At 39.2% G+C, this 16317-nt stretch overlaps 1 protein-coding gene across 20 annotated transcripts in view; it reads left to right on the top strand.

Moving 5' to 3' along the window:
- CCDC158 (coiled-coil domain containing 158) overlaps window positions 1-16317 on the top strand; it is a 100878-nt gene that overhangs the window by 13515 nt on the left and 71046 nt on the right. For 10 of the 20 annotated variants that reach the window (XM_035004737.1, XM_035004739.1, XM_035004740.1 and 7 more), the window contains exons 3-9: window positions 1005-1144; window positions 5522-5739; window positions 10104-10213; window positions 10327-10654; window positions 11244-11320; window positions 12134-12244; window positions 13512-13626. In XM_035004737.1, coding sequence (XP_034860628.1) covers window positions 1078-1144; window positions 5522-5739; window positions 10104-10213; window positions 10327-10654; window positions 11244-11320; window positions 12134-12244; window positions 13512-13626 — 1026 coding nt within the window. In that variant the 5' untranslated portion in view covers window positions 1005-1077. Of the gene's footprint in view, window positions 1-1004; window positions 1145-5521; window positions 5740-7583; window positions 7602-8370; window positions 8451-10103; window positions 10214-10326; window positions 10655-11243; window positions 11321-12133; window positions 12245-13511; window positions 13627-16317 lie in introns of those variants that run through there. The other 10 variants (XM_035004752.1, XM_035004750.1, XM_035004751.1 and 7 more) reach the window with 8 other exon arrangements.

Here is a 16317-nt window from a genome sequence, read left to right on the forward strand (position 1 = left end):
TGGAGGAGTGGGAGGGGTAGAAAGAGGGTTGGCATATCTTGCTGCTTTTTGTTTCTGCTGGTGCCTGAATGGTTCCTACTCCCTCCTTTGTGGCCATGTTTGCTGGGGAGATCATCTCTTCTCCAGTAACACTGCTTCTCTGAGGCTGCTACTTCTGGTCCCCCTCACTTTCAAGCCGTTACCGGGTAACCAGGGCTGTGGACTCTACCTAGTTGCAACCGGAGCCTAACATCTTGGCTTCTCCTGCTCACTTTCTGGGGTGCATATGTCTGTGCTGCCTCCAGCCCTCTGCTCCCCCTGCTCCTTTTCAGTTTTCCAGTGTCTCCTCTCCCATTCTGCATACCTACATGCCCACAGGGCTGGCGGGTGAACGGTGGGAGCAACTTGGGAAAACATTTTCCCTCTGCTAACAGATAATTTGAAGGTTGTAGTAATCTCTGTCATCTAGGGATGCTGAAGGCATAGAGCCCATGTGCTTTTATGCGTTTGTTCTCCTTGTTGATTTTATAGCTGTTTTCAGAGGATGAGGGGGAGATTTGGAATCAGGCCACCACCATTTTCCTCCAAACCCAGAAGTCTTCTTGGCCTAATCTAAAATTATGAGCACTGTTTGATATTAAAGAAATTTTTTAGCTTTTATTAATGATTTCCGATTTGCTGGTTTGTGAATTTTTTTTAACTAATTTGTGACTTTTCACTAAGGAGATATTTTCTACCATTATTCGACCATGTAACCAGAGTGCTAATCATCATCGTAATTAAAGTATTAGTTTTTGATTTTCAGGTTGTCCTTAATAAGCTACTTAGATATTAAAAGCAACAATTTCTACAGTAAGAGTCTATTCACTCATTAATTTTATGTAGTGATAAAATATTTCTGTATAAATATTTTCCTGGTAAAAAGTTATTACTAAATTTGAAATATGAACAAAGTCAGTTCCTCTTCTATGAATTTTGTTCTCATAGTACCTTATTAATAAAGATCAAATCCCTGTCTTTTATAGATAAGAACTAAAAGAACCAAACAGGGAAGCACTCATATTTCAAGATCTCTAAGAAGAGGTAGCAATATTTAATATGGAACAAAAAGCTGGTGAATCAAATAATGATCTTTTATCAAGTAGTGGTGTCACATCCAATGGAGGTGCGTATTCTTTATCAAACAAAATGGGAAAATTGGAATTAAGCAGCCCTCAGAATATTCATTCAGGCTGCTGTTTTTTAGTATGTTTTGGTTTTAACTGCAGGGCACAGACCGTGGTAATGAATGTTTATTGTTGGAAATTCTACTTTTTGAGGAAGAAACTGTTTAGTCTTTTAAAAATAGTATATCAATTTTTTTTAGCAAATGTTTACATTACTTTTTTGGTTTAAAAATTGTTTCCGTGTTGAGGGACTACAACGTGTTCCATGTTTCCCTAACACCTTCTCTTCCCTGGTTCACTCGAAGCCAGATTCCTGTGTCATTTTGATTCCTTTTCCCCTGCCCACCCCATCCAGTCAGGCATGCTCCTTCTGGTGTAGGCAGTGGCTCTCGAATCCATTCTTCCCTCTCCATCTCTACTGACCTACTTCCGGCCCCCTCCCCTCTGCCCAAACCGATCTCAGTCCAAGGATAGCCAGCAGGAAAATGGTAACAGGTGGGATAAATCGGCAGAACAGTGCAGGGAATTGGCAAGGAGTTGGTGTCGAAAGATCTGAGAAGCCTCACAGGGGAAGAGGCAACCCAGGGAGGCGCAGCCTGGGGCTGGAAGGACAATGAGAAGAAGAAGTGTTCTGAGGGCAGGAAAGCGAGAGCTCACACCTCCAAGAGGGCTGCCTGGAGCGAGCGGAAACCACCACTCAGGGCCAGAAGCTCAGCTGAGGCAGGTGAGCGGAGTCAGAGTTGTGCCAGGCGCAGCTTCTCTTCTCCTCGGCCGGCCTCCGGGTCTTCCCAGCACCTCCCATGGTGACCTCCCAGGAGACAAGGTGGGAAGGGAGCCTGGGAAAAGTAGTTCTCTGCAACACACCGCAGAATAGGGGAGAGCTAGGGAATGGACTTTCTGGCCGTTAGGCAAGTAGCCTGCACGGTCCCTGACTGCTTTCCCTGCCTGTCTCTCTCATCTAAAAGAATGCACCCAAAGTTTATTCGCAATTACAGATCTGTTGTTTTACTGGTCTGCTTAAACACCTTTATTTCAGCACAAATACTTTGAGAAATCTTCTGCTTTTTAGGATGCTTATGCCATCCTGAGATGCCTCTGTCCCTCCACCTTGCTGTACCCGTCTCCCCTGCCCACTCCACTCACCCACCTCCCCACACACTCTGTCCCTCGTACTCATTGGGGCACCAGCACTTAGCTCCTGGGTTGTCTCTCCCTCCTCAGGCACATCATCATCCCAGGATATCATTGTCCTCATGCATGACCCATCTGAGATCTTAAAGCTTCTTGACCTTTTTAGTTCTTCTCATCTCGATCTTGACTCTAGCCACCCCACTTCTCTTACTTGGATCTTATTACCAAGAACTGTTAGACTTCTGAAATCCAACCTCTTGTCTTCCAACTCTCTCAATCCCTTATTCCTAGAGCACCTATTCTGCCTCATGAAAGGAGTGATTCTCAACCATAGCTCCATGTCAGAATCACTTTTTGAGATTTTAAACATTTATATGGCTTAGATCCACACCTAGAGATTCTGATTCAGTAGGTCTGGAATGGGGCTTAGGTACCACTGGATTTTTTTTTAGACTCCCCAGGTGATACTGATTTCCAGTAAGGGTTGAGAACAACTGCTCTAGTTCCGCCATTTTCTCCTAAAGTAATACTGCTTCTTATCCTCACTTTCTCTTATCATTCATTTTTTCAGCCAACCACTTGCCAATCTCTTTAACTTTTTCTCGTATTCTTCTGTTGCACTCTTACAGGAAAACCTCCATCTTTATCAGGCTGACTGCCTTCTCCATTTTTGTACTGGGCTTCTGGAAGATTCTCCTAGAGAAAATACACAAATTGTGGATTTTCCATCAGTTTGTCACCTCACAGTCGTAGTCTCCTATCTCATCTGTGTCCTTGATAATGCTAGAGGAGCATTCAGTGGATAAAGTTTCAAAATAGATTTTTTTGATCATAAATTCACATGGATAACTCAAATTCAAATCCAGAACCGTGGAGTTCTTCCTCATTTTCTCTCATTCCATATCTGCATCTCCCCTACAGTGAAATTCTAGTTTCTAAAACCTTCAGCATATTTGTTCATTTTCTCTCTTGCATGGTCCATACAAAAGCGTTTCAGAATTATAACCATGCTACCACCGTGAACAACTTCCCAGCTAAGTGAGGCTCACGAAGACCACAGAGTACTGTGTTCTAAAGTTATTTTAAGGAACTATTTTCTTTGTGACATTATGTTACAAACTTTCTATACCCTTAGGTTTATTTCTGTTAGTATTCAACTTCATTTTATTTTTTGAATATGTATAACATGTACATGGCTCAAAAGTAAAAACTTAATGAAAACGTATATTCAGTAGAGTTTTGCTGCCATCCCTCTCCCTTCCACTCTATTTCTACCCATCCCTATACCCCTATAGCTAACCATTTTCATGAGTTTCTGTTTTTATTCTTCCAGGGTTTCTTTTTGCAAAAGTAAGTAATTGCTTCCCCTCTCCCCTGACATACATGTGCACATGCTTAACACATTCACTCTTATTTCTCCTTTCTTACAAAGAGGAGGGAAATTAACCTCTACCTATTAAAGGGAGGACCATCAAAGAATTTATGAACATACTTTCAGAGCACCACAGTTTGCCCACCTCTGGTCACAAATTATTTACATTTCTCTCACCTACAAAGTACATTCACTCTCTCCCGAGAAGGCCTTTAACAGTCTCATCCCATTACAGCATCCATCCATTCAAAGGCCAGAATCTCTTTTTTGAAATTAGATTCAGGTATGGATGAAGCTCCTCAGTTGTAAGTCCTTAAGTACGGCTCCCTGAGTTGAGTTCCTCTTCATCTGAAGACCTGTGACAGCCAACGTACAGTGGCAGGGCCACATGTATCAAAACTACCGTTCCAAATGGGGAAAACAGGAGGCACACGGTCCATCACGATTCTGAAATCTAGCTGAGCACAGGTTTCCCGTTCCCTGATTAGGACTCAGGCTTGGGAATAATTCCTCATGGTTCTTGGAGCCATTCTCTGGACTCTTGGGTCTAACTTTGAGACCTTTTTTTTTTTTTTAAGATTTTATTTATGTAATTGAAAGAGAGAGAGAGGGAGCGTGTACCCAAGCACGAGCAGGGGGAGGATGAGGGGCAAAAGGAGAAGGAGAAGCAGGCTCCCCACTGAGCAGGGAACCAGATGTGGGGCTCCTTCCCGATCCCAGGACTCTAGGATCTTGACCTGAGCCGAAGGCAGATACTTAACCAACTGAGCCACCTGGGTGCCCCATGAGACCTCCTTCCTTTATATGAAAGATAGCGTATGTTTTCAGATAAGGGGTTTCTGCTTATTGGAAGGTCTCTTTTCATCTCACACTGTCTCTGTCCCTCAGTCCAAACCAGTGGTGTTTCTTGAATATAATTCTCTAATATCTCTGTGGCTCTTCTGTGAATCTTCCTGGGTTTTACTTCCTTATCTTCCCTTTAAATATTGGTATTTCTTCAGAGTACTCTTCTTGGTCCTCTTTTTTCATTCTATACTACTGTCTCTGGATGATCCCATTGACTTCAGGGATTCACTAGAATTCAAATGCTGATGATTCCCAAATCCTTATCTCTGAAGCAACACATACTCCTGAACACACAAATCAAACAGCATTACTTGGATGTTGAAGCTCAAAACCCAGTAGAGATCTTTGACACCCCCCTGTCTTTTACTTACCACATATATTTCTCAAGTCCACACCCTTTCTGTCTGTCACCACTGTCTGCTTTAGGGTAGACGCTTGCCATTTCTTGCCTGCATCGTTGAAAGCCTTCTCCGACTCCATTCTCTACTTCAGTTTTATCCCCATCCAGTGCATTCTCCACACTGAAGCCAGACAGCTTTTTCAAACCACAAACCTAGTTAACTACTCTCTTACTCTCAAATCCACTAATGACTTCCCGAAGCTTTCAAGATGAAATTCAAGCTCCTTGGCATGACCACAAGGTCCTTCAAGATCTGGCTTATATCTTCATTCTCATATCTGGCTACTTCTTTCCTGTCACCTGGAATATCTGTGCTGATTCAAGCCTCCTCACCAATAATTGTGGTGCTCCCACTGCCTGCAATGCCCTTCCTCTTCTCCTTAATATACTTCAAGGTTCATTCAGCTCAGGTATCACTTGATTGCTATCAAGTAAAACTCACTCCTCTTCCCTAATCTCCTTTTTACGTAGTGTTCGTCTCTCTCAGAGCTCTTACCAATCTTTTACTCGTCTATTTTCCCCAAGACCTTGAGCATCTTCAGGGTTCATTAAGGAAATCACCTAGGATAATGTTTACCACAAAATTATTTTATTAGTAAGTTGATTGATTAATTCTTTAATATTTAGGTTCTTCAAGTCCATTTTTTATGTCATCTATTCGTGGTACAATAATTGAAAACACATCTTCAGCTGGGACATTGACACAAATTCCTTTTTTCCCCAAATATGAAGTGGAACTTGATTCTCCTAGAAAAGTCATCCCATACCCTGGAAAGGAACACATTGAACGTGTTTTGGAAGAATATTCACATCAAGTCAAAGATCTGCAGAGAAGACTAAATGAAGTGAGTTGCGTTCTTTTCTTCTAGTACTTTATGCCATTTGGGAATGACAATGAGGCACGTTGCCTTGGAACAGAACCTAAACTTACTAAAAGAAACACTTAATGATGGATTTATTGGTTAAACTTGTTAATTTGGCTTATGCCTTCTATTTCAGTATTAAAAATTGGGCACATGAAGTTTATATACCTATTTTTCTCTTGTTAATAGTCAGAATGCCCTGGTTTCATTGTTAATTTTAATTAAACTTGAATAGCTCAAAATGTTATAATTAACGATGTTTATCTGTAATTATAATAATTGGTTCGGGCCTGCTGTCCTGCTCTCATGATACATTGTTTTTCTTTTTTTTTTAAAAAAAATTTTTAAATTATTTATTTATTTATTTATTTGAGAGAGAGAGCAAGAGAGTGCACAAGAAGGGGGGAAAGTCAGAGGGAGAAGCAGACTCCTTGCCAAGCAGGGAGCCCAACATGGGACTCAATCCCAGGACCCCCAGACCATGACCCAAGCTGAAGGCAGATGCTTAACTGAGCCACCCAGGGGCCCTGATACCTTGTTTTTCTTTACAAAGCAGTTGTGGGGATAGGTTTTTAGATGTATGTGTATATATGATAACTAAATAGTATATAGAAGTTATTTGCTAAAATTTTATTTTTATATTTGCTAAAAATTTTTAAGTAGATCTTATGTAGAATGAAGCCAGCTTTAGCCAGCTTTACAGTTGTAAACTGTGTCCCAGTAGTCTGTAGTCTTCTAAAAGTGAAACTTACCATTGTACCCAAAGCCTCTCATGATATAATCCCTCTCTGTATATTTTAACTTCATCTACTATCTGTTCCCCAAATGTACCCTCCATTCCAGCAATATTTAGCTATTTGCTGTTCCCTAGAGATAGCATGCTCTTCTAAAGCTTCATGCTTTTGCCCAGGCCATTTCCTCTTCTTTACCTTGTCTGCCTGGCAAATTCTTATTATCCATCAAGACTCAGCTCAAGCATTTCCTTTTCTGAATCCTTTGCTCTAAACAGGACTAGGTATATTCTCCTCTGTATGGCTGTTGCCCTATGTGCACATGTCTGTTGTAGTATTTAGTTCGTGTTACCGTATTCATTAACACCTTGTTCTACCTCATTCAGACTGTGTAAGCACATTTAGGGAAAAAACTACAACTTCATTAAGTGCTAAAAATCATGTACTATTGTATTATGTACAGGGATACAGAGATGAATAAGGTAGGACTCATAAGGGGTTCATAGACTTGAAGAGGATCTGGTATATAAACAAATAGTCATAATACCTTATGATAAGTTCACTAATAAAGAGGATAGGTGGGTTGGGTGGATGGATGGATGGATGGATGGATGGATGGATGGATGGATGGATGGAGCGAGCACAGAGATACCAGTGAGGGAAAGAAACAGTGTCTTAATTCATTTTCCCTGTCCATCCTCTGGCAGAGTATCTGACACTTGATTGGCTCCCAGTAAATATGTGTTAAATCTCTAAATAAATAACAGGACTATTTGGATACTTGTAATATTTAGCATGAACCTCTATGTAACACATGTGCTAGGTACTGGATATATAAAGCTGGAAAAGATGCGGCCCTTTCTATGTACACATTTACAGTCTGTGGCTGAGATTATTTATTTATTTATTTTTTAATATTTATTTTTTATTTTTTATTTTTATTTTATTATTTATTTGACAGAGACACAGCGAGAGAGGGAACAGAAGCAGGGGGAGTGGGAGAGGGAGAAGCAGGCTTCCTGCTGAGCAGGGAGCCCGATGTGGGGCTCGATCTCAGGACCCGGGGATCATGACCTGAGCCGAAGGCAGAAACTTAAAGACTGAGCCACCCAGGTGCCCCTTTATTTATTTATTTTTTAAGATTTTATATATTTGACAGAGAGAGACAGTGAGAGAAGGAATACAAGCAGGGGGAGTGGGAGAGGGAGAAGCAGTCTTCCCACCAAGCAGGGAGCCCGATGTGAAGCTCAATCCCAGGACCCTGGGATCATGACCTGAGCCAAAAATCAAGAGTCAGATGCTAAACTGAGCCACCCAGGTCCCCCAAACCTCATTTGTTCTTGATACCTCTTCCCTGGTGTCACTTTATCACCATGTCCATCCATTGTACCTCATATATATTTCTCAGATCTGTTTCCATTTCCACTGTTGCCATCCGAAGTTCAGATTATACTGTAGTCATTCACCTGAACTATAAGAGGAAAAGATAGAGGGCCTTAACCTTATATTGGCTATATAAACATTGTCAATTGCAGAACCAGCTAGTATCCTATCACACTTCCTTTCCTGTGTAGTGTTTTTTCTGGTGGTTATTTTTTTTCTTAAGATTTTATTTATTTATTTGAGAGAGAATGAACGAGAGAGAGAGCATGAACTGGGTGGGGGAAAGTCAGAGGGAGAGGGAGAAGCAGACTCTTATGTTGGAGGGAGCCCGATGTGGGACTTGATCCCAGAACCCTGGGATCATGACCTGAGGTGAAGGCAGACGCTTAACCAACTGAGCCACCCAGGCGCCCCTTTCCTGATGGTTATTCTTGCCTTTCTTTTTCCTAATGCTGTGTGCCTTTATCATATGATCTTTTTTTTTTTTTTTTTTTTAAAGAACCGCCATGTAGGTTTTCTCTCAAATCCTCCTTTGATCCCGGACTCTTCAGGAGTCTTCTGTCCTATTTTCCAGTCTAGGTGAGTTTCTTAGGTCTGTCTATAACTGTTTTCTTCTTTGCATTGCTTTCCTGATTAGATCCATGATTTCCAGAATTCACTGTTTTCTGTCTTCCTTTCTCTTGATCTACTTCTTCATTTAGTCAAAGCACATCTTTAGAAACTTAAAGGGTATATGTGCATACATTTTATGGATCTTTGCATTCTGAGAATGACTTTAGCTGGGTAAAGTTGAAAGTCATTTTCTCTCAGTCCTTTGAAAATATTGTGTCCTTGCATTTCGTATTGCTACTGAGAAGTAGATGTCTGTCTGATACTTGCTTCTTTGTGGATGATATGCTTTTACTTAATTTAGCTGGATAAAGTTGAAAGTCATTTTCTTTCAGTCCTTCGAAAATATTGTGTCCTTGCGTTTCATATTGCTACTGAGAAGTAGATGTCTGTCTGAAACTTGCTCCTTTTTGGATGATATGCTTTTACTTAATTGAGGTTTGTCTTTGGAAGCTTTAGAGTCTTCTGTCTCTGAAAATCCACCATAATGTGCTTAGGTGTGGATTTTAGTTTTTTCATTCATTGTGCTGGGGATTCAGTGGATCCTTTGGTCCACAGATTTGTACTTTTCAGCTTTGATTTGTTTTTTCTTTGATAGTTTCATTCCCTCTGTTTTCTCAGTTCTCTCATTCTGTGGCTCCTATTGGTCATATGTTATCTCCTAGGTTATACCTCTAAATCTCTTACCTTTACTTTCAAAAGTTTTACCTACTTTCCTACTTTGGGGGGACATTTCTTGACTTCTAACATTTCTATTGCAGCTTTTTAGTGTGCAAGCATAGTTTTAATTTCCAAGAACTCAGTTCTCACTTGGTCACTTCCTTGGCATTGTATTTTGTTCTTACTTTACAGCTGTGATGTCTCTCAAATTTCTCTGCAAATACAAGTTTCCGGAAGTGTTCTTCTGTTGCTGCATTACTTTGTTTCTTTGGATCCTTTTTTTCTCGTGTTTGCTTCTTTGTTTAACCTTGGTCTCCGTTTTTTATTTTATAACCTTTCTTCAGGTGTACAGTGGTGTTGGTTGGTTGGTTGGTTTTTGTTCATACTCAAGGATGAACAATAAAAAAGCTGATGGCAAGTTGTCTAGCAATAGGCAGAACTTGATGGCTTTGCTTTGGGATGATTACATTGTATCAATTTTTATGCTGGGAGGTCTTGCAGTGCCTGATTTTAGAGATCTTAGTGAATTTCTCTGTGGTAGAACACCTTGACTTTTGGGGGGTGGTTGTCTGCTGTCAAGTTTTTAAGTGGTTTGGAAGTGGGGATTGACTTTTCTGTATACAGAATTTTAACCAGTTTTCCTGTTTTCAAAAATAAAACTTATTTCTATATCTTGAGGTAGAAGTCTGATTTGTTTTAGAAATAGTGTTTTGGTTATTAAGTAAAGAATAGATTTTGAAAGGGGCCAAGCTTGAGACAGTGATACAAGTTAAGATAGTTCAGTAATCTAGGTAAGAAATGATTAATTAGGCCCTGCAATATGGTAAAAGGAGAAGGAAGTACACATAAAAATAAATTAGTAATATGTGGATTTTTGGAAATTATTAGGAATTTCCTAATAATTTAAGGAAATATGTTCCTCTGGTAAAGGCTGATTTGCATGGCATTTTTTTTTTTTTTCAGAGCAATGAATTGCATGAGAAACAAAAGTTTTACTTAAGGCAGTCAGTCATTGATTTGCAAACAAAACTTCAAGAGATGCAAATGGAGAGAGATGCCATGGCTGACATCAGGTTGGGCATCGTTACCTAAAATTATTTTAAAGTTTTACTCTTTGTAGTATAAAGCTACTTGTGTGAATATGAATTTTATCAATATTGTTTCTTCTCTTTCATTTATTTCATAGACGAAGGGAGAGTCAGTCCCAGGAGGATTTAAGAAATCAGCTTCAAAATACAGTTCATGAACTTGAAGCTGCCAAATGCCTTAAGGAGGACATGCTGAAAGATAGCAACGCACAGATAGAGCAGCTGAGAAAGATGATGCTTGGCCATGAGGGAGTACTTCAAGAAATCCGATCAGTCCTAGCTGACTTTGAAGAAGCCGCGGGCAAGAAAATATACGAACACGAGAGCGTGTCTACTCTCCACTTCCGCAACATGGGCTCGGCTATTAGTAAAGTCCTGAGAGAATTAGACACAGAGATTTCTTACCTTAAAGGGAGGATATTTCCAGTAAGTGGTGAGAACACTATTCAATTTTATATTAAAATTCATTAAGAGAATAGTATTAGGTATATAATTTTTTAAGTTCTTAAAAGTAAGCCAAGTTCTCATTTTTGTTCTCTAAAATAACAGTTATTTCTACAATGATGTCTCAGTACTTTAAGGGAACTAGCTTGATTTACCTGTATGGCTTCATGAGAGTATAACCAACCAAAGTAAACAATCTAATAAAATGCAGTGATAGAGTGTATTCGGTTTCTGTATTACTTTTATTTGCTTCTTTCTAAAGTGTTCCTCTAGGGATGCCTGGATGGCTTAGTCGGTTGAGCGTCTGCCTTTGGCTCATGTCATGATCCCAGGGTCCTGGGATCGAGTCCCCCACTGGGCTCCCTGCTCAGCAGGGAGTCTGCTTCGCCATCTGCCCCTACCCGCCACTTGTGCACACAGGGGTTCTCTCTCTCTCTCTCTCTCTCTCTCTGACAAGTAAATAAATAACATCTTTAAAAACAATAAAGTGGTCCTTTGGTTGGAAAATCTCCAACGTTTCCAAGATGTAGATTTACCAGTCCCTAAATCAGCATCTCTTTTTTGTAACTAGGTAGAGGATCAGCTTGAAGCACTGAAGTCTGAATCACAGAATAAAATAGAATTGCTTCTTCAACAACATCAAGATAGGTGGGTTTCTGACTGAAGTATAGAAAGTCATAGTGAACTAAACCATAGGTTTACAGTCCCTCATCAGCAATTCCAAAATCGAAAATGTTCTGAAACAAAAGTTTTCTTCGTTGGTTTGTGGCAAGTTCATGTGAAAGGGAAAATTTTTCTGACACTTGTTTAAAAGGTTCAGGAAGACTTTATTCAAGGCTTTTGCAATAGGGATTCTGTGTTAGGGGAAAGAGATGAGACTCAGCTCTCCCAATACAACCAAGGAAGTAGGAATTTACAGCCAAGGAGCAGGTGAGTGGGACAGTGGAGACATCAAGGGTGGGGGGATTCTCACTAAACTGATTTAGCAAGATTCTTACTAAGCCTGGACAGGCCAGGGCGGTTGGGGGAAGGGTTGATGGGTGCCAAGGTCAAGGCCTACAAGATGACTCAGAGGAGCCTGACTAAAGTTTGGTCAAAGAGAGAGTCTTTTGTCATTCATTTGTTGACAAAACCTGACTTGAGCTTAATGTAAAGCTTTATGATATAAAGTCTTTATGATTTAGTGTAAATATTTAAAAACCTGTTGTTGTATTTGTAATATGTTTGGCTTATAGGAACTTCCCTATGTGTGTCATATAGTATATAGTAGTTGTAACTTATTACCATTGTAAAATTAAAAAAAAAAAAAAATCCGAATTCCAAAACTTAAAATGAGCACCATGTTCAAAGTCAAAGCAAAATACTCAATTTGTGAGTGTTGAAAACCATTAATTTTTGGAATAATTCATAATCAAGGAAAATCTTATGTATCAAATAACAAACACCACATTCTTTTTATAGGATTGAGCAGTTAATAAGTGAACATGAAATTGAAATAACAGGACTTACCGAGAAAGCTAGCAGTGCTCGAAGTCAAGCCAATAGCATCCAGAGTCAACTGGAAATCATTCAGTATGTGTGTCCTCTGGTTTGAAATTGGTATCATTTATCTTCATTTTAGAGATACTGTTTTCATTAATGTTCTGTCCTAAGATCTTTTAAAATTGGCTTTAAAATCTCACAAGAAAGTAAAACTTCTCTCACATTCAAATGAATGGAAAAGATTACTTAAAGATAATATTATATGACCATATAAGAAGTATTATTGGCGTAAGTGAGAAGGTATTTGTACCCCTCCACCTGTCCAGTTTGTTGCGGGGGCTGTTTAGGGTGACAAGGTTGGCAGCAGGACAGGGCTCCAGGCGTGACTCAGGCCCACCCTAGAGGCCAGCCAAGCCCGCGGCTGAGGGCTGAGGCCCGTTGTGATGGGGGAACAGGAGCAGGGGGTATTTCCTTCGAGAGTAGGAAATAGGAGAGCGACTAGAAGTTCTTTCTTTAGGCTTTTCTCCTCCTTTATGCAACAGTACTTTACACAGCAACTAAAGGGATGTCACTGTGGCGCCTTGTCCACATCTGTCTCCCCCATTGGTGCACTGAGTATGTTGTGACTGCCTTTCTAAAGGCCCCAGTCACTAGGAGTAGCACGTCCTGTTGGCCCATAAGCAATGAACTGTGTGAGAGGACCGGGCACGGGCATGGTGGGCTCAGTCTTCCCTGATCCTTCGCAGGCAGCGGGCGCAGTGCGCACCTTGTGCTCAAGAACAGTGTGACCAGAGGCCGGTACCGTCTGCACGCCAGGGGTTAGACACGTATTCCCTGTAAGGCTGTCCTCGCTGGCCAGGGGGTGGACAGGAGTGCTGCATGTGGAGCCAAGGCCTGGGGCAGCAGCCGCCACCCCTGCACCCTGTATTCTCCCTTAGAGGGAAAAAAAAAGTATTGCAAGTATTTAGGCCTCTTGAAATTGGATGTTTTAAATATTGTTCATATTACAACTGATAGGATCAAAAACACGTGTATGTGTAAATATATATAAACAAAACGTATATGTATATATATAAATAATTTTGTAATTTGAGCTTATATGTATTGAAACCTTTTATTGGGACATTTTCAATCATATACAAAAGTAGAGAGAAAATAGTACAAATGAACTCCAATATATACTATCTAGTTTCAGCACTTAACAACATGGTTGAACTGAAGCTTTTAAGAAGAAATTTTGGAAAATAAAAGACTTTTCACCTAGTTAATGCCATATAAAAGAACTAGTGGCAGTATCTAAATCACACTTATTCTTAGTTTGCTGTTTGCTTTTATTCCCCTTTTAAACTCTTCTTAGAGAACAAGCAAGAAACCAAAATTCAATGTATATGCGCCAACTCAGTGATCTGGAATCTACTGTTTCTCAGCTACGTTCTGAGTTAAGAGAAGCCAAAAGGATGTATGAAGACAAGGTGAGGTTAGATTTGGCTGCTCTGCCTCCCCACACTATTATACACAGATTTAATTACAAATTTTTTAATAGTTTATTTGAAAATGAGGAATCAAAGTAATGTCAAATTAAAAGCAGTTTTTAAGATGGAGTAGGAGGGTGCCAAATAGTTTTATGTTAAATTATAAAAAATTTTTAAAGGGGGCACGTGATGTAATGAGCACTGGGTGTTAGATGCAACTGATGAATTATTGAACACATCTGAAAAAAATTATAAATAATTTTAATTTAAATGGTTTATCCAGATTAATTGTTAATTGTTCAAGTTTCTAAAAAAATAAGTTAAAAATAAGAGCACTTAAATTTTTTTTTACAGGCTTAGCTCTAACACAGATTTGGAACCAGGCAGTCTCCCCCTACCACTCAGTACTTGAGGGGCCTACCTCTTAGGTTTTACTTCAACTCCCAGTTATTAATCACTGTGTGGCTAGCAAACCGAATTAATAAGATTAGTCTAAATAAAAAATAATTAGGAAGATAAATCTTCATCTTTCATCACACAATTCCTCTTAAACCCAGATACTCATATTTGATATTCTGTAGTTTTTATTCTCTCACTTTCCATAGCTAAAGAGGAGCTGTTCACTATCAACCATTTATCCAGAGCTTATGTTTTCATTAATCGCAAGCATTTGTAAAACAGTAGAGACCCTAAAAAACCAGCAGAGGGCTCCCATTCAGAGGAGCTCAGTTTCTTCATTCCCTGTGAGAAGGGGGGCCCACCATCCATGCCTATTTGCGGCAGTCCAGTTTATACCTGCTATCCCCGTGTCTGTTTTGTGAACACTACCTTTCATCTCCAAATTGACTCAGTTTGGAAGACAAACTCTAATAAGTCATCCTACCTATAAGAGAACCTCCCGTTTTAACCATCGCTTTTAGCCAACTTCTCACACTTTAGCTGATTGGGAAGAAATAGAATATAAGGAAGTTGCCAGATTTCCTCTAAAAAATAGCCCAATTCTACAGGGTGGTAACAGTACAAGAAAAAAAAAAAAACTTCACATGGGAAGAAGCAGTTAAATACTGCAGCTCTAATTCTTCCAGACATTTGCCCTCCTTCGGGCAGTCCCTCATTTAGTTACCCCGTCACCCCTGTGTTGGCCACAGGAGGGGGCTGTTCCCCCTTGGTTCTCGAGTTCAAGGGCAGAATGTAAAATTACCTCGACCTTAATTCCCTGTGGCACAGCTAAAATAAGAATAGAAAATTTAGACATGGCTTTACTAAAGTCTAAACAATAAAGAGTAATGTGAAACTACATAATCTCAGTTATGAGATTTGGATCCCCTACCATAGTGGCTTTCAAACATTTTTCATCACTACCCACAGTAAGAAATAGCTTACCTTCCTATCTGCTATACACATATGACTGAAACGAGTTTCACGGAACAGTATTTACCAATATAGTAACCGATATTCATCACTATTCAACCTATTTTAAAAAAATTAAATATTCGTTGTTTATTGACAAACCCTTTGAAAAGCTATGAAGTCCTAAGCAAAACTCAACTCACTTGTGTCTTCTTACATAATTTGAAAGTGCTCTAGCTTTCCATTGTAATGTTGCTTGGAAAAATGACCCCTCCATAAGCTATCACCCATTGTTTGCTAATTCACATACAGTCTAGATACAGCACCATGCTGCTCAACTCTAAATTTGAGCATGGTGGGAAATTTTAATGAATACTGAATACAGTAAAGAATACAAAGAATACAAAAACTGCTTTTGAGTTTTTATAAATATTTATCTCTTTGGCATTGTAGAAGCATAAGCATCCAGATGAATGACTGCAGACTTTTTCGTATGAATGTTCTGAGGCCGTATGGATATATAATGATACAAATAGATATGATGTTAGAATCATTATCTTATTTTGCCCTAATGTAAATAGTGGATCACCAATAATTTTGTCAGTCTTAAAAGGTCAACATTTAATAAAAATAAGGGGGACATACTACCTTAGCTAATTTTAATCTAGATCAATGAGATTCATAACAACATATTGAAAATACGGAGTTGGCACCAAGATGGTGGTTAACTAGGCTCTCTTATTAGTAACTCCCTTTAGTCAGGGAACACTGAGAGCTGATTATCTTGTCATGTTAATATAGAGTTGAATGTACTTTGGCCTGAAATGTCATCATGGTGACATTTTCACATGGTGAAAAATCAAGCTAGTTAACAAAAGGATTTCATTTGGGGGTCATGAAATATTCTATTGTTATGAAATGTTTTTGTTGTTGAATATAAAATCTAAAAACCACAAACCCTTGCTTTATTTCTTTCATTTTCATATACCTTGACTTTACATTGCTAAAGCCTATGAAAACTTTAAAATCAATTTTGTTTTCTACTGTTTTTATGAGCATATTAGTGTATACTATCCAAATAACACTAAGGGAAAAAAATCAAAGAAAATAATACATAAAAGCTATGATTAAAAGTGAGATTTTTTGTGAGAAGAAACTTTAAATGAGTGTGTAGATACTACACATCAGCATAGTTTATGAGAAACAGTATTGTATTTTCACCTGCAGTCAGACTCCTTCAGAAAAAAGTCTTTATTATTTAAAAAATTGGATGACATGATAGGTCTGAAAAAAACTTTTCCAACTAGAAAGCATAAATTGTCCTTTAGGAGGACAGTGTGT

The sequence above is a fragment of the Mirounga leonina genome, unplaced genomic scaffold (genome assembly GCF_011800145.1).
Source record: "Mirounga leonina isolate KUSES-001 unplaced genomic scaffold, KU_Mleo_1.0 Mir_129, whole genome shotgun sequence".
Taxonomy (NCBI): domain Eukaryota; kingdom Metazoa; phylum Chordata; class Mammalia; order Carnivora; family Phocidae; genus Mirounga; species Mirounga leonina.